This window comes from Phoxinus phoxinus (assembly GCF_949152265.1).
Source record: "Phoxinus phoxinus genome assembly, chromosome: 19".
Classification (NCBI taxonomy): Eukaryota; Metazoa; Chordata; class Actinopteri; order Cypriniformes; family Leuciscidae; genus Phoxinus; species Phoxinus phoxinus.
Window position 1 is genome coordinate 15,508,983 of NC_136894.1, and position 25,445 is coordinate 15,534,427.

The following is a 25,445-nucleotide window of genomic DNA, read 5'->3' on the forward strand; positions in this document are numbered from 1 at the left end:
TATTCTTATTAAGAAATATGTTTTGCCAGCTGTTAAATTTTAATCATTTATATTTGGGTTGTTTATTCAAGAATTTCAATGAACTGTTCATTTTTCTTCACATTCACCCTTTTAAAATGACCAATTGATATTCTGATAATACAATAGCAGTGTGTTATTTTGTGTTCCTTACAATCTCAATATCTGTACATAAAGTCCATTGAACAAACCAAATGTTAATAATACGACAAGGTAAATAAAGACCACTGGCAAGTGTCTGACAGGAAAAAAAAAGAAACTTAATTTATTATTAAAATGACATAAATAAAACTCACAAAGAGTCCAACAAATACAAATAGATAGATATGTACAAATGATTTCTCTATAGGACGGATTGCAGACATAACTACAGGTCACTTGTTTTCTTCAACCGTTTTCACCATTTCAAATTAAACAGCAACGTCTGTCTTTCTCTCGTTCTACAGAAAGCACATGTAAGACTGTTACAGTTATATACTGTAATACAATGAAAATGGTCGTTAATTTCTATTTATTTACACACATATACATTTTAGTGAGTCAACAGCACGATTTGGTCTTATTAATATTTTAGATAATATTATTAAGAATAAACATAATAATTGGCCCCATTTTATGGCGGATGTCTAAAATTCCCATGATGCTTTTTGTAAATATAGATACTCTATGATTAAGTGATTGTCTCTTATCAGCTCTTGATTGTGATACTCGCAAGATGTGAATTTAAAAATGGACCCGTTTTCTGATTGTCGAAACGGCGAGAAGCTCTTCTAGATTCCCTCTGGAAGTAGGCCAGCCTTTGTAGGATGTCCCATACTGCACCATCAGTCACAGAGTCTCAGTTGGGATTGATCTGGAAGTCAGTAGCTCTGTGCCACAGGAGCCCAGGACGCTGTAAGCCTGGCGATGGAGCTCTCAAACTGGGCATCTCCCACGCCAACCTCGCTCAAGCCCGGATCATACATCGAGGAGGGAGAGGACACCGGCAGAGAAGAGGTCAGCCCAGAGTAGGACACCGAAGAGCCGCGCAGGAACTGAGACGTCAGGCCGCCGGTGATGGACCCCGATGCTGAGCCCGACGGGGTGAGGGTCGTCCCCGCAACGGACCACAAGCTTGGGTACTGGCTGTAACGCAGAAAGTACATGGTTAGTTAGTGAATCCATGGGTCAGTCATTGTTCTTAATGCAAAAAAAGAATGTGTAGAAAGTCCCGACCTGGTGTTAGAGGTAGTGTTGGTGGTGTGGGCCAGGGTGCCCATGCCGCTAGAGTTGGGGATCTGCAGGGCTGACCAGCTGTCGTGAGAAGCAAGACTTCCTGAAGAGTTGTCCATGTAGTTATCTAAAAGCAAAACACAAGAAATAAATGAAAGGGAATCAAATGAAACACACTTTCAACTGCTATGAATGACAATGTTACTGTGCTAAAATGGACTGAGTTTCAACTATAAAGGTTTACAGTCTACAATTAAATTTTTTTCAACTGCACACCCTCAGAAACCATTGCCTTGATCAATACAGTCAAAGTGTACTGTGTATATTCACAATGCACTTATTGTGTACATTCACATTTTACATTGTACTTCTTTTTTTTTAATGGTTACACTTTATTTTACAGTGTCATTGTTACACGTTACATGGAGTTACACTGTACACTCTAAAAAATGCTGGGTTGTTTCAATTTTGGGTCAAATATGGACAAACCCAGTCGTTGGGTTACATTTTTAAATTACATTTTTAACCCAACGTTTGGGTTTGTCCATATTTGACCCAAAATTGGGTTGAAACAACCCAGCATTTTTTAGAGTGTAGTAACGACTATAAATTATCAATAATTACATGCAATTAACCCTAAACCAAACCCTCATTCTAACCCTATAGTAAGTATGTAGTTAATTATTATTACTCAGTACTTAAATGTGTAACTACATTGTAATACTGACAGTCCTTGTTACATGTTACATGTACTTACCATAGTAATAACAGTAAATAATGCATAATTACATGCTACAAACCCTCAACCAAATCCTAATCCTACCCTAACACTATAGTAAGTACATGTAGTTGCTTAATATTACTCAGTCCTTAAATATACAATTACACTGTAACAATGACACCTTAAAATAAAGTGTAACCAACTAAAGTAACCAATAATATATATCTGCATGTAATTAATTTCTGTAATTGCATATAGAATTACACTGTTGACACTTAAACCTAACCAAACTGGTGGTGGTTGAGGAGAGACCCCCTGATATGTTTGTAAAGCGCTTTGGGTGTACAGTTCATATGAAAGCGCTATATAAATGCCTCATTCTATCCCCATACATCTTTTTCCCCTTCATTTACAATAATGTATGCAAACACAATCATGCCAATAAAGTTGAACTGAATGTATTTGCTCTTACTGCTGGCAGTGCTGCGGTGGGGGTAATGGCTGGGATACGGGGCAGCTCTGTGGTTCCTCAGGCTGGAGTATCTCTCACAGTACGAGCCAGAGGAGTGAACAGGGGCCCCACTGAACTGAGGAGGGCTGCTGCTGGGGCCCATAGGGCCGTTACTGGGCAGGAACCAGCCACCAACTGTTGAAGGGAGACACAAATGTTAAATATACTATAAGACACTGTTTGAGGCGAAGATTTAATAAAGTTCATTTGAGTGTTGGTTCACTTACGTTGTGAGTATCCAGATTGCTGATTATCAGTGCTGTGGTCGGGGATGTCCTTGTGGTCACTTCTGTTGACATGGCAACAAAATTATAATCACATACATCAATTATCAAAACGGGGTTACAGAATGGCTTTTAAAGAGAAATTACGTCTAGTAATTGTATTTTTTCTTGTACCTTTCTTTGGCATCCAGGAATGCTTTGGCAAACGGGTTGTGCTTGATCTTCAGAGCTGTGATCTGAAAATAATTAAGGATTAGAGGTAATGAATATGGAGGGAAATCTTTGATTAATGCAACATTATGAAGGCCGAGGACACATCTCATTTAACAAACACTCACCTCTTCGTTCTGATAAGCTGTGACTGCAATAAACTGGGTCTCAGGAAAAGACTGACTGCTGATCATTTTCTGAATCCCGCCGACTTTCACTATGTGAATCCTGGGTTCGTATTTGTGCAAAGAGTTCAACATAATCTAAAAGAGAAGAAAACTATTGGTTATGAAATGTCGTAAATATTGAATATTCAAAATATTTAAAAAAATTGTTTTTTAATTTTTAACTCCTAACAAAAACGGTAGGCTATATGCTACTTTTACTGTAAACTTTTTTACTGTACATTTATTTATATCACCACTGAAATTTAAAAATGTCCTTTACCTGTCCTCCTCCATTGAGTTTATTGGAGAGTTTGACTTTGCTGAAAGAGACGGGCGCTTTCATCCAGTGCGCGCCGAAGTTGGGTGAGTCTGGATGGATGTAGACGCAGCTCGGACTCTGAGGTTCGGGTTTTCCACCTGGCACCCATTCGCCGTTCACATATTTCCACCGGTTATTATCGGCCGCCACGAAGTCCAGCAGCACCGAGTACATTGCGTTGGGGTCGAGACCGGAGACACTGGCTCTGAGCACGGGAAACATTCGTCTAAAAGACGAGACAAAGATTTGTCAAGAACATTTTAATAGCATTCAAACTGAATGACCTCGACAAGAATAATTATTATCGCGACAAAAGTCACGCTACTTTTTTTTTTTTTTTAGCGATTGACTTCTGACTTAGCGTAGCCTAACTTAAATAAATAAAGAACAAATAAAAAAAATTGCGTAGCTCCACGGACAATTGTCGTGATTTTTACATAAGATTTGGAGTAGGCTATAATCAAAATAAAATAAAAAAAACTTTAAGGCTATTGGGAGTGTTTAGTTTTAACTGTTGTCAAATCTCAACATACCTTCCAGTCTTAGTGACAATCATTTCATTTGTGAGTTCTTTAAATTTGGTCCACAACTCCGCATCATCAAGGGAAAGTTTAATATCCCGCTCGGACGCGTCGCCTTTCTCGCTGCCCTTCTGAAACTCGCTCTCCACTGCGCTCAGGAGGTGATCCAGGCGCTGATCGGGACTTGAGGAAGACATATTTCCGATTAAATAAACCTTGAGTTAAGTCCGAAATCACCAAATCCCGTTGGGTTACGATGCTTTGACAGCACGTCTTAAACTGCCCTTTTAACGCGCCCGGAGCCCTTTTAAAGGCCCGATACTGAGCCCCTGCTGTTACGGGGCGTGACCCGGAGCGCGAGACCAGGCCCATCGCGCCCTAATAGCGCCCGATAATTTGTCGCCACAAAACGGAAAGTATTCTTGACATAGCCTACATAGTGGCACATTACAAAGTGTTAAAGTGCTTGAAAGTCTACAGTCACTGAAAAACGTTTAAGATACAGGCCATTGAGTAAATAATAATAATAATGAAATAAAAAGAAAAACATGACATCATTAGAAAAATAAGCACAACTCAAACTATTATATGGACTATAATAATTAATTAATTTAATGTTTTTGAATAATACAGTTTGCAACTTTTTTAGCTTTTTATTTTTTAGACCTACGTTGTTCTGCATTTTTTATTTTTGACTATTATTATGATGAAATAGCCTATTTTAAATGCATTTCTTATATTTATGTTGGCTATTATTATTATTATTTTAAATAAAACATTGACCAAAATGCTAATTTTATAAGAACATCGGATTAGGCTATATCGTGGAATGATAGGCTATAGCCTAAATCTTTTCCTTTTCGCGAACTCGCCTTTGAAACAAAAGAAGGAAGAGAGACGGTGTCTGCTCCCTCGGTGCCTTTGAACTCAGCTGTATATTTGCGAATAATGCTAATCTTTTGTTGTCCCAGATACACATGTGAGAAAGCTCGTGTTTACTGGGACGGGCCATTAGGATGCGGCCATTGACGCGTCCTGCGCCAGTGCTCGACTGAAGTGTGGATGGCCCAAAGGTGATATGTGTGAATTCCCTTAATCCAGCATGACTCCAGCCAGATAAGTGTCCTACAGCAATATCTGGGATATTTATGCGCTGCTTTTCGACCTGAATTTTAAATATGCAGCTGCATGGAACTTTTTATTCTTTGATTAAAATAATAAACAAACATATAATTTTCTTCTTCTTATGATTATTTAAATATTTACATTAAACCGTATATGTAACTGACATTATTGTTGTTTTTAAAATTGGATAGGCCTATTGTTTACTTCGTGCCAGTTTTAATTTAAATTAGCCTATTGAATATATAAGTCAACAAGTGTAGTGTAGCCTACTTGACATGAGAAGTTGAGCAATGACAGCAGTACCTTGCATCTGACATGTTATACTTGATCTAAATCTATTGTAAACAATTGAAACATTCCTATTATTTTGTAGTTGAGAGTTTTATTGACATCATATATATAGGCTACATTGAGATACTTTATGTAATACTCATAATAAAATGAATGTCATGCATCAGGGCCATTAGTGAACTGCAATAAAAAGGCGTCTAAAATATATATTTAACCAAACATCTTGTTGGAGAATTTTTTTATTTATTATGGACTGCAGCATGTAACTAAGAATGAAAACCTTAATTCACTATATTTCAATGAAAACTGTGGCAGTTACTTTTTTAAACACCATCAAGCATCCTGATTATATTGTCTAATTTTCTCCGCTTATTATATTTTTACATGATCTAAGATATAAGCATTGAGTTTAAAAGAGCTCTGTGAATCAGTGTCTTTCTGACGCACTTGGAGTTGATGATAGAGGATGTTGATGAAGTCCGCACTTCTCAGGGGCCATAAATGTGAAGGGCCCTCACACCTTTCCACTGCTTAGATTCGGCTGATTTACAGAGCAACAAACAGCCTGTCATCAGTCACATCAAGCTCACTCTCCTGTCTTGAGCTTCTGTTTCATTCACACACACACACACACACACACACACACACACACACACACACACACACACACACACAGGTTTTCTGCGAGCGATGAAGGGGTTAAGAGACGCTGCCTCTCTCTGGCATAAGGACACTCTCACCTCGGTGAGAAATATTACAGAGGACTGGTGCTCCACAAAAGGACAGTTATAAGAGAAGATGCATATTTTCCACACTTCTCCTCTCCGGCCTAAATCAGTAAACAGGGGAATCGGATGAGTCAGTATTTGGAAAATAAAGGAGACAAGATGCACAGACTCAAGTTTCTATGTTGTATGGGGACTTTTCATAGACAATGATTTGTATACTGTACAAACTCTATATTCCCCTATATATATATATATATATATATATATATATATATATATATATATATCCCCTTAGACTAGCTCTACCCCTAAACCTATCACAAACCTATCTGTATTTTTACATTTTCAAAAAAGAAAAACATCAGTCTGTATGATTTATAATCTGTTTTCCTCATGGGGACTTAAAAATGTCCCCACAAGTAAAATTATTTCAGATATTGCTATTGTTATGGTGCCATTTTGTCCCCATAATGTAGGGTTTACCAGGACCACACGCATAGTTTAAAAAAAAAATCTGTCCATTTTGTCATAATACACATACACAATTTTGTCCAAGCAAAAATACATATTCAGCTGTTTTCCCCAAAATGTAATATTTTTTTTGTGTGTTGATAAACAATTTTATTTTTTGATTATTTGATTAATATAGTTCAAAAGAACAGTATTTATTTAAAATACAAATCTTTTAGAACTTTATAAATGTCCCTCTTGATCAATTTAATGCATCTTTGCTGAATAAAAGTATTAATTTCTTTAAACAATTATTCGTACTGACCCCAAACTTTTGTAGTAGGTTATATTACGTTACAGTATATTCAAACAAATTTATACTTACATAACATAATACAATATACATATAGGCCTATTTAAAAAAAAATCTCACTCTTTTTTGCCACTGTCTGATACAAACAGTGTATACGTTTAGTTTTCATATCTATCCTAATACACAAAAATGTGTTATGTAATCTGAAAGACAGTCAAGCTCCAAAATTGACTGCTATTTTTTGAATGAAGTATTATGTTAATGATCATCACTTAATCATATGTAAGCCTCAATGATGTGTTAATTATTTCAGTTCTGTTATGATTGCTGCTCTCAAAATCTTTGGCAGCAACTTGGATTTTTCTTGAGCAATTTTCTTCTCATGCCAGTAATCACATCAACCATGTCCAATTCAATTTCAGTTTTTAAAGAGCAACTGACACGAGTGCATGCGAGATGCAAGCATCAATAAAATCTAAATTTGTAAATAAAATCTGGTCTGTTTATTTACTTAACAGTTTAAAACTAGGTGGGTTTCTTCAGCACAGCTGTCGTCGTATGTGAAGTGGCTTTATAACAGAAGACAGACTGAAGGACAGTGCGTGTGTGTGTGTGTGTGTGTGTGTGTGGAGAGAGTTTACAGTACTGCCGTCCACACAGACACACTCCCCCCACTCTCAGCCAGATGTGGATTGAGTCTCGAGATGCGTCTGTCACTGCTGCGTTTCCACTTCAAGTTCAGGAAATCTAAACTTTCCTCTCCTAATCACCCTGCCCTTTGAAAAGGATAAAAAAGACTGGAGGGACGGTAATTGTTCCCCTCTCTCTCTCGCCCCCCCCCTCCCCGCAATAGACATCAGACCTTTTGCATGCTAATGAGAGAAGGAGAGAAGATGCTATTGCTTCAGAAGCTTCTGATGAACTTTATCCTGTGGGACACAGTGAGGTGAGAGCTGAAGAAACAAACAGTGAGAGAAAATCATAGAGGAGAGAGAGAGAGAGTTTCTCCAAGCTGCTCGAATCAGGAGTATGAAATCACATGTTTGTTTTTTTCTTTTTGTTCTTGTTGTTTTCTTTTCAGTTTGACAGTTAAACACTGAAAATGCTTCCTTCCACATTACCAACAATGCTTGATGACGGTGATTTCAGATGTGCAGTAATGCCCAATTTCAACAGTACTCATATATATAATTTAGGTATAAATTACACACTACTGTTCAGAAGTATGGGGACAATGAGATTTAAAAATGTTTTTGAATATATGCTCACAATAGCTATATTTGATCAAAATTACAGTAAAACAGTAATATTATTAATTTATTTTATTTCGAACAACAAAAATATACAAATAAGATTAAATATCTTAGTTTATAGCTGAATATATATAAAAAAATATTATTAAAAATATATATATTTTATGATGTAATTTATTCCTGTGATGTCAAAGCTGAATTTTCCGCATCATTACTTTAGTCTTCAGTGTCACATGATCCTTCAGAAATCATTCTAATCTGCTGATTTGATGCTCAAGAAACATTTCTTATTACTTTCAATGTTTACAACAGTTGTGCTGCTTAATATTTACTTTGTCACTCTTTTTTTCAGGATTCTTTGATGAATAGATTAGAAAGTTCAAAAGAACAGCATTTATTTGGAATATAAATATTTTGTAACAGGATAAAAGTCACTTTGGATCAATTGAATGCACCCTTGCTGAATAAAACTATCAAATTCTTTCAAAAATATTCTTAAGCCCAAAAATGTTATGCTTTAGTCTATATTACATGTTGTACACTATATACAATTTCATACATAAAATAATGCAGCATGCATTACTTTTTCTGTAACACTTTACAACAGTGTCTCATTTATTAACACATAAACTAACAATGAGCAATACATTTGAATAAAAATGCAGCTGATCATTGTTTGTTCATGTTAGTTCAAAGTTTTTAAATATGTACTAGGGAATGCTAGAATTAAAATTAACTGAGATTAATAAATATATTGTTCATTCTTAGTTCAAGTTAACTAATGTATCTAACTATTGAAACCTCACTATTAAGTGTTACCACAATTTTATTATTTGTCACTGTTTTTTTTTTCTATGGTGTATTTTAAAAGCATAATGTGTGATCAGACCCCCAACAGTGAAGTATGCTTGTTTATCTGTGACTATGATAATTCACACTATGATAATAATAATACTATGTGATCAAATGATTAATATTTTTACTATGACATGAACAAGTTACTCATAAAATACGATCTATGTAATGAAGACACTTCCTGATTTAGCGGAGTTAGATGCGTTGTTCATGGGTCAACATATTTTGTTGATCCAATAACAACATTCCTGTCCGAAAAACAATCCCTAAACCTATCATACCCATAAATTATCCCTAAAATCAGAGGGAAAATATAGGTGAATAACACTGATGTAACCACCTAACCCAGGTTGTAAGCTTAAACTTACAATTTTTACAAATGACTAAACTGTAAACTTGTCCTAAACTTCAAATCTGAGTGTTTGATTGTAATGTTGTTCCAGGATCAACAGAGATGTCGATCCAGGAACATGTTGCGTTTGGTGAAAGCAGGCTCTGCGTGATGAAGCATCACAACGCTGAATGGTTAGGGAACCGTTTTTTAAGTCTAATATTAAAAATAAAGCATGTTGGCATGGATACATGTCTCTCCATCTCACTTCAGTGTGAGCACACAGGTCAGATAGAGAGGGTGACAACACACTGATTTACAGCACACTCCAAGGTCAGGTTGCCCAGCAACAAACACACAGTGATAACAACTCATTAGATCTTTTTACTCCTTTCAAAAGTTTTGCATTCAGACGGTTGTTGTTGTTTATTCGTATACATGTGGCATAATGTAATAAATATGGAAAACAACAGCGTATAGAATCTGTCAGGCGTAAACATTTATTGTAAACATACTTTATCTTTAGAAAATAACAACCTGTTAATCATGAAAGTATTATGCAATCATGTAAGACATTTCTCATTATATAAAACCTTTTTGGAATACTCTAAAACATGCTGGGTTGTTTTAACCCAAATTTGGGTCAAATATGGACAAACCCAGCCGTTGGGTTACATTTTTTAATTAAAAATGTTAACCCGACGGTTGGGTTTGTCCATATTTGACCCAAATTTGGGTTGAAACAACCCAGCATTTTTTAGAGTGAGGATTATATATACACTGTAACAAAAAAAGTTCCTGCTTTAAATTTTTTAATACAATCAACTTGGATGTTTAAGTTATATCAACTTAAATTACATTAAACTGACTTAAAAATGAGTTGAATCTTGTATAACGTATAAAAAAGTTTGATAATTGCTTAACTTATTTTGATGAGTTAAAGCAATGTAAAAACATATGCTGTCATATATTGATCATACCTTTTTACAGTGAAGACCATTGAGCCTTTTCTTTTTTTAAGATATCAGAACGTGGGCAGAACTGACTGAGCCTCAGGAACGACGGTTCTATAATTAAAAACACATCCGTTCACATGATTCCAAAACATTTTGATTTGTATCAAACACCAAACACAGGGGAAACAAATATGTCCCAAGTGTTGCCTTTTACTTTATACTTATAGCCTTTAGGCCTACATAATATTAGAGTGATTTGATCATGTTTAAACCAGATGAGTGTGTGTGTAACATCACATGAGTGCAGATGTTTCCTTTAGCAGATTTTTCATGTTTTGTGGTGTCTCGTTGAGGTCAACACTCACCAGTGTGTGAAAAAAGGCATAATTAAAACATTCACTGCAGTCACAAGCACTCACATACACACAAATCCTCAAGGTAGGGCACAAACTGAGTATTTAAAGGAAACATGTTGGTCACTGTTAAAGTTTGACTTCCTCTTCCCATGGTTGTTCCTTTATCAGATCGGTTTTGACTGTAAGCAATTTGAATTAGTGATGTTCTACTTGAATGCAAGTGGAAACACAGTGTATGCAGAAACATATAATATGCATGCAGAGTGATGGTGTAGGTGTAAACCCATAGACAGTGTAAGAGTGTAAACCTGAGGCTTCATTTCCTTTTAGCCCCTGGGGATGATGTCATCATAATGACTGCAGGCTAAAAACAGCCTCTGACTTCATCAAAACCCAGTAGACAGATATTGAAGCTTTATGTCTTAAGTAGGAATGTCGTTTTTTTAGAAAGGGACATTTTATTTAGTGCAGTAGTGCTACTTCTGATTGAGGTCAATTTGCATAAACATCGGGAAATCAAATAAAACTAATAACTGTAAACAACTGGGAGGAGTGTGTGCACTTTCAGAAGATCTCAGCATGTGGAAATGTGATGTGAGAGTTTTGCTCACATTTTCACTATAATATAATATAATAATATAATATTTTACAGTCTGTAATCTTTTCATTGCCAATGGATAATACAATACAGAACAACTCCCAAGTTGAATTTGTCAATATATGTTAAAAGATATATTGACAAATGACACACGCACGCACGCACACGGACTAGTTTCATTAACAGCCATTATTTTAAGACCGTGTCTTAAGCTCTAGTATGACCCACCAGTTTGTCAAGTGGCAGTCAGTCTACTTTCCAGTATCAAGACTACATTCTACTTTTTCTAAATATTTATGGCTCAAAAAACATATGTACAGTCTTAAAGTAAAAAAAGATAACCGGTATATATATGACTAACTTGTAAGACATGTTCGTTTTTAATCTGGCCACAGGCATAATGCACACACACACACACACACACACACACACACACACACACACACACACACACACACACACACACACACACACACACACACACACACACACACACACACACACACACACACACACACACACACACACACCTGATACAGTAGCTCTTCCTGCTATGGTTTATGGAAGCTTGAGCCCTACGTGTTTGTCTGTGTAGTCTGAAGCTCCATATAGGATCTGGGGGCCAGCAGACCATAAAACCAGAGCAAACAAAGGGGGCAGGGCCCTTAGCAGGACTCTTTTTACTGCATTCCCACGCCAGCAACAGTGGCTCACTGGGAAGTGTTACCTGCACGATGCTGGATATCCCCCATAACCCCCTATCCACATCATCCACAGCCCCCACACACCACCCACCAGCAGCAGCTCAACACAGCCAGTCCTACTCAAGGGCCGCAGTGACCCAGGTGTACAAACACTAAACGCTGTGCCCAGATCAAAGACACTCATTAAAGAACAATAGATACAGCCCTCTAATCCTAGATCTTTTACCAAAGCCGTGGGCCAGAGTGTTCCGCCTCCCTGTGGACACCTGAGCCGTCGCCCCCTACAGGACGGTTTTGCTATTTTAACACCCGGTGAGGGTCAATCAGTTGTGCTGGAATTCTGACCCCAGTGCACTGTTAAAAAATATTTGATCAATAAGTTATGACAACATATGTTTTTGCATTGCTTTCCTCCTTAAGTGTCACCGGCCCACCGGTGGGCCCAAATTTATTACATATTTAAAATAGTAATATCCTATACTAAACCTAAACTAATATTGACAAACTATATATCATTTGAAAGCTTACAATCTCTAGTTTTCAAATTTGGTGACTGATTTCCAAAATATATTACAGAGGAGCTGTAATTTATCAATTTGCAACAATAATATTTTCATACTCCTAAGGTGTTCAGTCCTTTATTTTGAAATAGTGATGAACATGAAAAATCATGAAAAAAATGGTAGAAACCTCAGTTTGTTTTCATGCCAAGAGTTCAAAAGATAGCATTTGTTCAATTCTTTTAGAAAAAAGGGTCTGAAAATGTTTTAGAAATAAAGAAAAACCATATATGGAAATACAGGCGCCCTTATATGGGCAGTAATGTCAACTAGTGAAAAAGTGTGGTACTGCGCCCAAACAAAATCTTACTGAAAGCTCATTTTTTGAGATATCAACCTAAAATTTAGAACACAACTTGTTCAGATTTTTGGCTTTGATTTTTGTGCAGTTTTAGAGTCACCAGGGTTTTGAAAAAATATATTTTATATAAAATATGAATAATTATTTTTTTTTATTTTTTATTTTCATAAACTCAAACTTCTATAACTTTTTTTCTGTTACACTTTCTTAATTTATTTCACTTCTACAAAAATCTGCCATTTTTCTTCTTTAAAACAAGACCAATCTTACATCCATATTCCAAAGCATTCTTGAGTTACAAACATTTAAGTTCGGAAAGTGCATTTTCATGTATATTCAAAAAAAGGGGGGTGACACTTAAAGGGTTAATAAGTTAAGCTTATTAAAGTTTTTTTTTTTAGAAGTTATACAAGATTTAACTCTTGTTGGTTAGGGAATACTTTTTCATATTTTAAGTCATTTAATGTAATTTAAGTTGAAATAACTTAAAATACAAGTGGATTGTACTTAAAAGTTTATGGCAGCAGCTGTTTTTTTAAAAATGTTTGTCATGAATCGCTACTCTAAGGAATAATGTTGGCGTTGTGCTTCGGGCGACCCGAGTTTGAGTCCCGGCTCGTGGACCTTTCCCGATCCCGTCCACCCTCTCTCTAACCTCACTTCCTGTCTAGCTACTGTCCTATCCTAATAAAAGGCAAAAACGCCAAAAATAAATCTAAAAACAAGTCAAATGAATAGATGAAAATATTGACATGACAAGTTGTCATGTTAGTTTTCACTAAAATAATTTAAAAAAAAAGTTTTCACTAAAATAGCTAGTACAAAATAAAATAAAAAAGGCAAAAATAAAAAATAAATGAATACAAACATTTTTAAAGCTTTTTAACCAAACCAACATGTCAAAATGCCAGTAGTAAGATTAGTTGTTTCAACTTAAAAAAGTAAGCTTTCGTGCTGCCTTAAAATGTGCAGTTTACTCAACTAAAATATCAAAGTTGTCACATTTTTCAAGTTAACTCAACTTAAAATTAAGGTAGCACAAGCACTTACTTTTTTAAGTTGAAACAACTTTTTTTTAACAGTGTGTAAACAAAACAAATTTTTATAAATAAAAAAATAATAGAATTTTTTTTTATTTCAAATACAATATAAATATATATATATATATATATATATATATTACATTTTAAAAATAAATATACTTTTTTATAAACATACATTTGACCTAACCCTAAGCAGCCATTATTTGTCACAATGGAAAACATAAGTACAATTCTATAAAATCCCTTTGTGCAGTTGTGATTGCAAACAACATTTATCTTCAGTGTATATTCACACTCTACTGTCTAATATGAAAATATATGGCGTTTCATCAGCGTAGGCGAGCGGATGGGGAGAATATACTTCATAATAAATGGAATGTCAGCATGAGTCAGACGACGGGATGTGCTTAGGAGCTTCATTGCATACATGTGCGACTCCCTCTCTCTCTGTGTGTGTTTGTGTGTGTGTGTGTGTGTGTGTGTTTGTGTGTGTGTGTGTAAAATGACTAAGTAATTTTAGAGTCAAAATTATCAGTTACTTCAAATAACAGACACAACATAATCATTTTGATGAACATTTTTAAGCGTATAGAAAATTAAAGCGTTTGTTGAAAATAGTTTATATTGCGTGACTCAAACAAAACTAGAGATTTAGAGTTTGTCATTTAGATATTTACTTCTATTATCTACACTTTTAAAAAATAAAGGTTCTTTAATGACACCTTTCCAAAGGTTCTTTATAGTGAAAAAAAGGCTATTTTAGATGTATTCAATGTTCTTCACATTTAGAAAAATAATAGTTCTTTTCAGAACTGTTTGCTGAGGTTCTTTGGGGAACCCAAAATGGTTCCTCAAAACATTGCTGCAAAACCCCCCAATTTGGAACCTTTTATTTGAAAGAGTGTACCAAAATTCACCAGCCAAATCTTTATTTTTTCCTCTATGTTACAATAATAATAAACTCAGGGGGTTAAAAATGAGAAATCTGAGACACTCAACATCCTCTGACATCCCATCATTCCCTGGGAAAAGTGTGCTGTAACCTGTCCGAGGTGCTCTGGTGGCTGCGGCCGGCTTTGATGAAGACTGGCTCTTTGTAGTTGGCGTGGAGATGTCTTGTTAGTCAGTAAAAGTGAGGGCTAAATGGCTCCATGACAGGAAGCTGTTTACATGGGGACGCTCAACCTGCTCGCAGCCCCCATTGTCTGCTGGCCTCTCTCCTACTTCATTAGCATTTCCATAAGAAAGGGCCAGTAATTACCCCCTTTCTTCTGACATCCCTTCATCTTTGACCTCTCTCTATCTCTCTGTCCTCTGTTTTCCCTTCTCTTGCTCACTTTCTTCTCTTTTTCTGGCCACTCATAACGTTCTGCAGCGTGAAGCATACAGTCAAAGTGACAGGCTGAAAAAGGAAATGCTGTTTTTGATGGATTCTTCTAAATGCAAGAACAAGATAATGGGTTTACTAAAAATATTTATGAATTGTCAAATTGTTATTTTAGTATTATTTATATATTATTATAGCATTTATTAATATTTTGAATTAGCTTTTATTTTTGTTTTAGTAGTATTTTATATGCCTTTGTCATTTTTTTAAGTATTTCAATTTAGCTTTCATTTATTTTTATTTCAGTTTTAGTTTCAGTCATTTTAGTATTTTAGCTCAAACATTTTTTTAGTTTTTTTTTTTTTACTTAGTTTCAGTTTTTAGGTAACTTCCGCTTTCTACAGTGCATGCATTTGCATTCAATATAACGACACTAAGAATATTACATATATTACAAAGATCTCATCTGAGATTTTTCTTACATATGGATCACTTTCCAAAAATTTAAGTCTAAATGACGTTGTTTTTTTCACAAATCAGAGGACATCCAATAATGTAGGCATCATCTGATCTATTCGTACGTTGTCATTATGGGATATATAGGGAATGTCTGCTGAAATGTCACAGTTAAAAAAAATAAAAGTGACGTATACACACCAACACACACCACCATCTTTAATTTTGACTTTGGAAACATTTGCTCTTTAGAAAGATTTGTTCCTGCAACCCAGCCGTATGAGCGCAGCATAAGCGGTGCGGTTCTTTGACGCTGTCAGCTCAGGTTAATTGGTTTTAACCCAGTGTCAGAAAGAGCTATGAGAGAGAGCAGAACTGTAATTGTCTGCTTGACCTCCTCTCGGTTTGAGCGCACTCTCATTTTGCTGGACCCCGTGTGAAATGTGACAGAATCTCCCAAGCTTTTTTTTTGTCAGAGAGCTGGGTGACCTTCCATGAAAAACAGTCCGCTTTATCATACATAGCACAAAAAAAGAACCGTCTGTTCGAGCTTATATTTAAAACCAGGGTTAATTACATTTATATATTCTAGAAAAGAGGTCACTTTCTCTAATATGGTATGAATATTATTAATGGAGGCGGAAATGGCTGTAGCACAATGGACCTCAAGTCTGTGAGAAAGCAACTTCTTATAAAATCAAAGTGGGCTATTTTTGATGATATTGCATCACCCTTGTGAAAAAGAAATACGGAGGGGGAAATTGTTTAAAGAATATACCAGTACTTAAGTGTGAAGTGAATGCAATGTTTTCAGACACTTAATTGAATGTTAATTGCAATTAAATGAAAATGTATATAGTTTAAATTTATATTAAATGTGATAAGTTGAACTTTAGAGTGCTTTTTAACCAACTTAAGTACATCTTTATATGCAAGTATTATTATTTTTACATAAGTTCTATTTGTGATTATAAATTGTAATTATAAGTAAAAAAAATATGAACTTGCAATATTATTGAGTATTTTACATTTGCTTTTACTATGTTAGGCAACACATCAAAATAAGTGTACCTCTTTGAAGCACAAACAAATTTATAATATAAAGATGTAAATGGTACTTTAAAGTAAAATGAAAGTGAATTATTACAAAGCGCACTTTTTAAAAGTGTGTTAAGAGACAGTTTCGTAAACTCTCTTTACGACATTTAAGTGGCATTTTATGTCATTAATATTATATTATCTGCAAGTACAGTTTTTTTTTTTATATACTAAGGCTCGGATTCAGAGACAGGGCTTCAATTAAGCCAGGATTAGGCCTTAAGTTAAATTTCGAGATTTAAGTGGCTTTTTTAAATGTGCGTTAGAAAAAAACACAACTGGTGTGCATCTTGAGACAAATCAATATATGTCAGTGCAAGTTACTTTCAGTCAAAACAGCTCAAGTCTGGGACTCGGCTTAAGCCTTGTCAGTGAAACCCGGCATAATATTTGAAATACACATGTGCACAATTAATAAAATTAAGCACACTAGATTTTCACAAGGGTCTGCATTATATATGAAATATGTTGACAATATATGCTGAGACATATATGATAACATAATAATTGCTATTAGTTACTTGTTCCTCCAAATTGTCATCGAGGTGAAGCTAGCTCTAAAGAATATATATTGTCAGGTAACCTAAAATGTGCTTCATGTGGTAATCTAAATTAACTGGTTTTATTTGAGTCCACAATCTTTAATACGGGAATAATCATAAATAAAATACATTCTAAAATAGTTTGCTCCCTAACCAGAGGGCGTGCATAAGCCTTATCAATGCTCGCATTATGGGATATCAAGTGAGCGTGTCGTTTTAGAGCCAAAAACAGGTTGTAACAAAACTGTTAAACAACAAAAATTAAATGGTTTTATTCCAGGAGCAAAAATATCATTTAATATGACTGAATCAATCTTTCTATGTTGGGTTAAGCCACAGAGAGGACGTTTTTAAGGGTAAGAAACAGCTCTTGAACTGCACGGTAACCTGTGGTGTCGTCACTCTACCAAACCCCTAACAAGAGCTTCTTCAGTTTCAGTATAAATCTCTCCAGATTAACCGAATCTAAATCTGCAGATGAATCCTTTAAGCCATAAAACCGAGAGCAGTTATTAAGGAGGTAATTCTGCCTCTCGCGGGCGTTCATTAAGAGATACGGCATGTTAAGATCAGTAGATAATACTGCTAGGAAGAGAGCAGGAAGCCAGAGATCACTTCCCCTCCCCTCCAACGCCTGCGTCTCTTTCTCTTTGAACTGGGAGCGTGAGAAGGGCCGAGCGGAGGGGATGTTGGACTATGCGGAGAGAACGATCAGCCACCTCTTAATCTCGTCAGGTTCACCGCATGCACACATGCAAACACACCGAGTCCGTAGGGTACCTGCCACCCGGCCTGATGGGCAAACACATCCCTATCACACCCCGACGGGGCTCTTTTCCTGTTCCGAGGATATGCTGCATCATATCCTGAAATATCAGTTTGGCACTTCCTAAACCAGTGTTATCAGTTGGTGTTTATGACATCTTACACTGTGAAACGTTAAATATCATGCTATTCTTATTACATGTTAGTTCATTACACCGTAGATAACACCTGTGCTGTTATTAGTTTAAGGGGCTTTTTCAATTTGATCTTAGACATTTCACATACAATTTGCACCTTTCTATAGCCTAACTGAGTAGGTTCTACATTTGAGAACTTCATCATATCTCTATGCATGTGTATAGTATGAATGCAATCTGAATGGACTACATCCACAACATTGTAATGTGATCTATAGATCACATATCTATATAGAAGTAAGTCGCTTTGGATAAAAGCGTCTGCTAAATGTAAATGTATAGAGTGTGTCATTTGCCTGTCATTCAAGACTCCTCTCCCATGGATATTGTCCACTGGATGTGAACTTCAGAATCTTGGCAGAAGTATTTTATTAGGTCATCCAGATACTTTTTTGCCTATGGTTTTATGAAAACTGTGAATTCAGTCATACTAGCACATACTGCTTTTCAGCTACTATGTAGTCGGGATATACGCGTATTCAGACACATGGTTGGTGTCTAAGGCAAATTCTTGGTTTAGAGCAAAAAAAGTCAGATTTTTAAGTAATTCTTAAAAGTTTCAGGAAATGTTATATTATTATTGACAAAAATGTATCCTAATATACTGTGTTGAGTGAAAAATCCATATAGGAAATGAATATGGGTTGATTTGACCCCTTTATGCAAAGTTGCATCAGTCATATTAAATACTATTTTACTTACTTTATGTATAATTCAATATTTTAGCATTTTATGATGCAAAGAACATTTTCTGTTATCCGAAAAAATCTTTTGGAATCAGTGTCAAATATCAGTTTTCCTATTTCAGATTGGATATAACGCATTTGATGTATCTCACATTCATTTCATATTGGAGTGTTTATGTATTTTGCAGTGGCTAAATCACACGAAATCTGTCAAAAACATGACTCACATTTTACATCAAAATCATTACAATTATATTTGCGTGTAGAAAATGAAGCCTTTAGGGCAAGTTTTTTAGTATTTAAATTTGAGTAGTTTTGAAGTTTTTTGGCATGTTGTTTTCTATTTTCAGGACAATTAAACACATACAATTAAAATCATACACACAAACACACATTTCTATGGCTGGCGTATGCTCACTAATTATATGTTCTATAGGATTCTAATTTAAATCAGTAAAGTTTTCAGATCAGTACAGAAGTTGCGGACAGCATTATTTCTCTGTTGGCTTTATGGATTTAGACCCTGCACTGCAGTGTGAGGATGTCCACATTCTCATCAGCTTTCCACTTCCTGTTTGTTCTCTCTCACCCCTGTCTCCCCGGCCCTGCTGATGTGTCCTGACTCATGTGTGTGCGTGTGTGTGTATGAGTGACCCCCTAGAGAGAGTTTAGCTGTGTTACCTATTACCCCTGGCCCCATGTGGACGGCTACAAAAGCGTCAGGCCAGAGGCCGCGTCTGCTCTATTGTTGAAGGGGGAGCCAGAGGGACTGAGACTGGCTGCAGCTCAATGCTGTGGGCTCTTACTGCTCTCCTCCCACCATCATCATCATCTGTCTGTTTGCTCTGCTGATGGGATTGTGTTATACGATGCTCCTGCCAGCTGAGGATGTGGCCATCATGTAATGTTAAGGGTGATTTTGATCTTACATCATTGTTATTGACATCTGGTGAAGGGTTTGAATAACAACGATTGAGGTCTTGTATCCTGCAGAGTCACCTTTCACCTTTCAGTCTTCCTTTGCCATGATTCATCAATCGCGTGGTGTTACCTGAGAAGAAAATGATTCAATCAGTCAATATCTTATAAAACGTAGAAATACAGAGTCAGCTGATTTTAATTTACAGTGCAGAATCATACTGTCAACGCATAACTCGTATTATAGAACAAAATGTTATAAACTTATAATTATAGATTCAATATATTATAGAATGTGGAATTATAGAGTTAAAATATTCTAGAACTTGTGATTATAAATGTTATAGAACTCGCAATTATAGATTCAATATGTAGAATGTGGAGTCAATATGTAGTCTAAATGGTATTGAACTTGAAATTACAGTGTGAAAATGTTCTAGAATTTGTATTTATAGGTTTAATAGATTATAGAATGTGGAATTAAAAAGGTAAAAAACTTTATAGAACCTGTTAGATTCAATATATAGCTAGTCATAACATGGAATTTATTATAGCGACAAACTGTTATAATTTATAGTTATACACTATTACAAAACCTGGAATTATGGAGCCAATATACAGTATAATTTGGAATTATACACTCATTATGTCACATAATTCACAGGAATCTACATTGTCGTCTGTTTTTGTATATCTTGGTGGCAGAAACTACCTATTCAGAAGCTTGAATCTTATAGAATCACAAAATTAATCTTGGTTAATAATTTTCATATATCAACACAATACACCAGTTTCTGTAAATAAAAAAGTTTGAAAACTAAGCAGCATGGTATATATATATATGTGTGTGTGTGTGTATATAACAGAAACTGGTATAAATGTGTTGATACATTCAAATTATTCTTCCATCTCAAAGAAGAACTGTAAGACGGTTTTGACACTGTTTACGTAAATACTACTCATCCGTAGAATTTGTGAGTCAAAGAATTTTTCAAGCTCAAAACTGTGACGAACTCCTAAATGTGTTTGAGGAAACCGCTAGGAAAGGCGGAACACTACACCTCTCTGGTTCTACATTTCAGACACAGCTGTGGATCTGTTCATGGTTGGGTGACACTTCTACAGATCCCTCCCGCTCACCCTGTTCAAACTGTCCCTCAGTGTTTATCACTGAAAAAAGCATGCCGTGCACATCTGTACAAATGGGAGAGAGATTAGAGGTTTTAATGGGCTCGGCCTTCCATGACTCTTGACTAAATCTGAGTAATGTGTGTACACACTACTGGAAACAAATAAAATTGAAAGGACTTGTGTTAGTGCTTTGAAGCCTTTGTTAGACATCTAAAGCAAGTTTTAAACACTCTCTTTGAAGGCTTTACAGTGTTCAGGGTGATACGCTGATATATCAGTTTGTTACTATGTGTTACAGTATACTACTTTAATTAGTACTTCTACCAACCCGATCACATGAGAAAACGTAATGGTTTGGTGAATTAATGGCGCTTTCTATCTATCTATCTATCTATCTATCTATCTATCTATCTATCTATCTATCTATCTATCTATCTATCTATCTATCTATCTATCTATCATCTTTGATGTCCCATTTGGTGTTCCAATAAGTTTACTGAATGTCACTTTTAATAGCCTAAATGACAGGCAATCATTAACAAGGCGAAACAACTCAGTAATGACGATATGACGATGAATGAAGAAACAAAAGTGCAGCTCATTTTGACCAGTAGTAGATAGTGGATGCAACATCCTGCAGAAAATGTGTAGGCTGCATCATTTGAAACAATGGACTGTCGCAAATGCTGCACTAGCTTCCTCTGCTGGACAAACAGTAATATTACAAGTCCCAGTCAATTTAATTTTTTCAAAGCGCTATATTGACTTTGTCAATTTTCTTATAAAATTGCAAAAGCGTCAGAACATAAAATAAAAATTGCAAAAGCGTCAGAACATAAAATAAAAATTGCAAAAGCGTCAGAACATAAAATAAACAGTGACTAGATAGATAGATAGATAGATAGATAGATAGATAGATAGATAGATAGATAGATAGATAGATAGATAGATAGATAGATAGATAGATAGATAGATAGATAGATAGATAGATAGATAGATAGATAGATAGATAGATAGATAGATAGATAGATCTGTGCGGTGTGCTATATGAAAATCCAAATAGTTCTTCCGTCAGAAATACAAACCGGGGGATTAAACTTCACATAGCTTGTCATGAATGAATGAATCCCAACTCAGAATTGCTTTATTTTATTCATGAACATTATATCCCTCTATACACCTCTCACCATGTCATGGAAACACACATACATCACATTAAATCACAGCATGTACTGATAGTTAATCCTACTGAGAGTATTGTGCAAATGTTTACACAAAGACAGGAATAATTGCTTGCCAAGGCAGGAGTTCGATTACTTTTCTAAGTTACTTACCATTTTTGCCTGGTGAACAATTTTTAGCCACACAGTGGAGGGACAGAAAATGTCATAGAGACTTAGAGGTGGCACTTTTAACTTGAGCCAGTAGAAAACCACCTAGCAACCACCCAGTACACCCAAACAGCATAGCAAAGTGCTAACAACCACTCGGAATACCTTAGCAACCACTTAGCAATGCCTTATCAAATACTTATAGCACCTTTGATTAAAGCAAAATGTTAACAAATACTCAGAACAACCTTGCAAATGCATAGCAACGCATCACCCCCTGAAAATCCAAACAGGACTTGGCTCACTGCAACAAGCTCACAAGACTCGAAACAGTCAGAACTCCCTGACAACCACTCCCGCATCCCTGTACCTTAAGTGCAATGTGCTAACAAAACTTAAAACAGTCAAACACCTTGGCAACTGCATAGCAACACCCTGACAACGAATCACAACTCCCCCTTCATTTCAGTACATTGTGCTAACAAAACTTAAAACAGTCAAATACCTTGGCAACTGCATAGCAACACCCTGACAATGACTCACAACTCCCCCTTAACTTCAATACATTGTGCTAATAAAACTTAAAACAGTCAAACACCTTGGCAACTGCATAGCAACACCCTGACAACGACTGTATCTTTAGTGCAATGAGCTAACAAAATTTAAAACAATCAAAGACCCTGACAACCATTCACAACAACCACGCAACTTCATTGCAACATAATAACAAGACTCAAAACAATCAACACAGCAATGCCCTGACAACCAAACTGCAACATAATAACAGGATTCAATACAGTCAGAACCCCTTAGCAACTGCACAGCAATGCCCTGACAACCACTCACAACATATCAGCAACCAAATTGCAACATAATAACAAGATTCAATACAGTCAGAACTCCTTAACAACTGCAAAGCAACGCCCTGTCAACCACTCACAACATCCCTGCAACTTGAGTGCAATGTACTAACATAACTTCAAACAGTCAAACTTGGCAACTTCATAGCAACGCCCTGACAACATGCCCGCAACCAAATTGCAACATAATAAGACTCAATACAGTCAGAACCCCTTAGCAACTGCATAGCAACACCCTGACAACTAATACAATATGCCCGCAACCAAATTGCAACATACTAATAAGACTCAATACAGTCATAAGTTATAACACATTAGCAAATGCATAGCAACACAATGCATACAGTGGAGGTCATTTCAAAGTGTGGATTGTACTCAGAGCTCACTGTTTACACATTCAGCGACACAGAGGATGTTTGCCGCTCAACAACAGCGCTATTGATCCATATGTTAAAGGCCATTTTTCCACTCACTACACTTTCAGCATTGCTGTCTGGGGTCCTGTGCTATTTTTGTCCATCTACCCATCCTTGCCTCCTTGACTACACCCCCACCCCCGCTCCTTCGTCTCTTGTCATCATCCCTCCATCAAGAGTGCCTCCATTCTTCATGCTGCTTTCAGGCGCTCAGAAGCATGACAAACGGGTGCATTAGTGGGCTAATTAAGGGAGATCAGGGAGTACGAAAGTCTTATGAGGCGCCCAGGCGTGGATTTCCAAATGAAAGCGCCCATAATTTGCATGAGAGGTAATTGAATTGCCTGCAGTGAGAGGTGAAGTGAGTGGGAGGGGAATGGGATGGAGAATCTGGCTCTGTGCAATAATATTCCAAAGAGCCCTCTAAATACTCTAAATGCCAAAGGTGTCGCGTCAACTGTTTGGTTGGCACCTGACTTTTACTGGAGATATTGAGCTTCTTGACTCTGTTGTGCAAACAAGCATTCTGTTTGTGTATTGCTGCAAAATTTGTCCTTGGAAGAGATTTTCAGAGGCATTTTTAACTATACAGGATTTTCTTTTTTTTCACTTATGAGAAGTACTGAAATGAACTGAAATAAATGTACAGTCTGCATGATTCTGGCTAGTTAATAAAAATCAAATAATTGAAAATACGAAAGAAGCTCATATTATGCACAAGATACTGAAGTAAAACATAAAAACATAAAAACACATCTGCTAAAAAAAAAAGTATTTGATAGATTCTCACTCAAACGTGCTACTGTGGAGCTGTCACATTCTGTTACTGTTTCAGTTTAGTTTTCATGGACCTTTAGTTTGTTTTTCATTCTTTACGGTTTACTTTATTCCATTTTCTCGCTCATCTTATGTTAATGATTAATGTTTTCAGTTAGATTTTAAATGGTTTTCAAATAAGTCTGTGCTTATTTCACAAAAATACAGTAAAAACAGAAATATTGTGAAATATATTTACAAAATAAAATAACTGTTTTGTTCTTCATCTTTTTTTATGAATCTGTAATGGCAAAGCTGATTTTTTTATCCAGTGTTCAGAGCTGCATGATCCTTTAGAAATGTCCAATTTGGTGGTCAAGAAACATTTATTTTTATTATCAATGTTGAATTTTTTTCTTCTTCTTCCATGTGAAATCCTGATATACATAAAAACATTTAATGTCAAATTTACTTGAAGTATGCATACTTTCCAAATACATTTCTGGAAGTAGTTGTTCACAAGGTCACTGGAAGAGTATCTGAAAAGGATGGTTCTTTACAGTCTATGGTTCTAACCAAAAATTGGGTGGTATGATTGGTTGAAACTAAGGGTACGTTTACATGACAATGATATGCTTGAAAGAGAGAAGTTTTCCGCATAAAAACAACACCATTGTCAAAACGATCCCCATTCACACGGTTTTGCAAAAACGACTGAAAACCATGTATTCTGCTGCCAGGCTATTACATGGCGAAGAAACACTACTGAACACGTAATATGCATGTGCATGACGTCATCGTCTTCAGGGATTTGCGTTTTTGTAGTTTACACGGAGACCGTTTTAAAAACATGCAAAATTTACAGTTTTCAGGCACCCAAAAACGCTGTTGTCATGTAAACGAACGCCCAGAACGCATACAAAGTTTTACATTTTTAGTTGAAAACGGTGTCGTTTAAACAACCCCTAAACTGACACTCAAATGACAAACAGATCAACTTAAAAAATATACAAAATGGGGTTTTTAATTTAAAAAAATTCACTTATTGAGATTGAGCTATACTAAAGGAGAGTCTGCAGATACCAAGACTAATATGGTAATATGTTATTCCCAACATAGCGTTTTGTTTAATTTTTGAAATAGTTAATGAGCATGTCACATGCAAATGACAGATAGCTTGATGATGTCACATCAA

The 25,445-nt window shown here is 35.9% G+C and overlaps 1 protein-coding gene across 6 annotated transcripts in view; it reads right to left on the minus strand.

Moving 5' to 3' along the window:
* Window positions 1–329: 329 nt before the first annotated feature.
* Window positions 330–25,445, minus strand: part of tbxta (T-box transcription factor Ta) — a 50,980-nt gene continuing 25,864 nt past the window's right edge. For 2 of the 6 annotated variants that reach the window (XM_079590506.1, XM_079590505.1), the window contains exons 3-11: window positions 19,768–19,889; window positions 3,916–4,086; window positions 3,344–3,608; window positions 3,025–3,159; window positions 2,861–2,922; window positions 2,690–2,751; window positions 2,424–2,597; window positions 1,234–1,357; window positions 330–1,143 (exon numbers count right to left, since the gene is read on the minus strand). In XM_079590506.1, coding sequence (XP_079446632.1) covers window positions 879–1,143; window positions 1,234–1,357; window positions 2,424–2,597; window positions 2,690–2,751; window positions 2,861–2,922; window positions 3,025–3,159; window positions 3,344–3,608; window positions 3,916–4,086; window positions 19,768–19,784 — 1,275 coding nt within the window. In that variant the 5' untranslated portion in view covers window positions 19,785–19,889 and the 3' untranslated portion in view covers window positions 330–878. Of the gene's footprint in view, window positions 1,144–1,233; window positions 1,358–2,423; window positions 2,598–2,689; window positions 2,752–2,860; window positions 2,923–3,024; window positions 3,160–3,343; window positions 3,609–3,915; window positions 4,087–19,519; window positions 19,890–25,445 lie in introns of all 6 variants that reach the window. The other 4 variants (XM_079590508.1, XM_079590507.1, XM_079590509.1 and 1 more) reach the window with 4 other exon arrangements.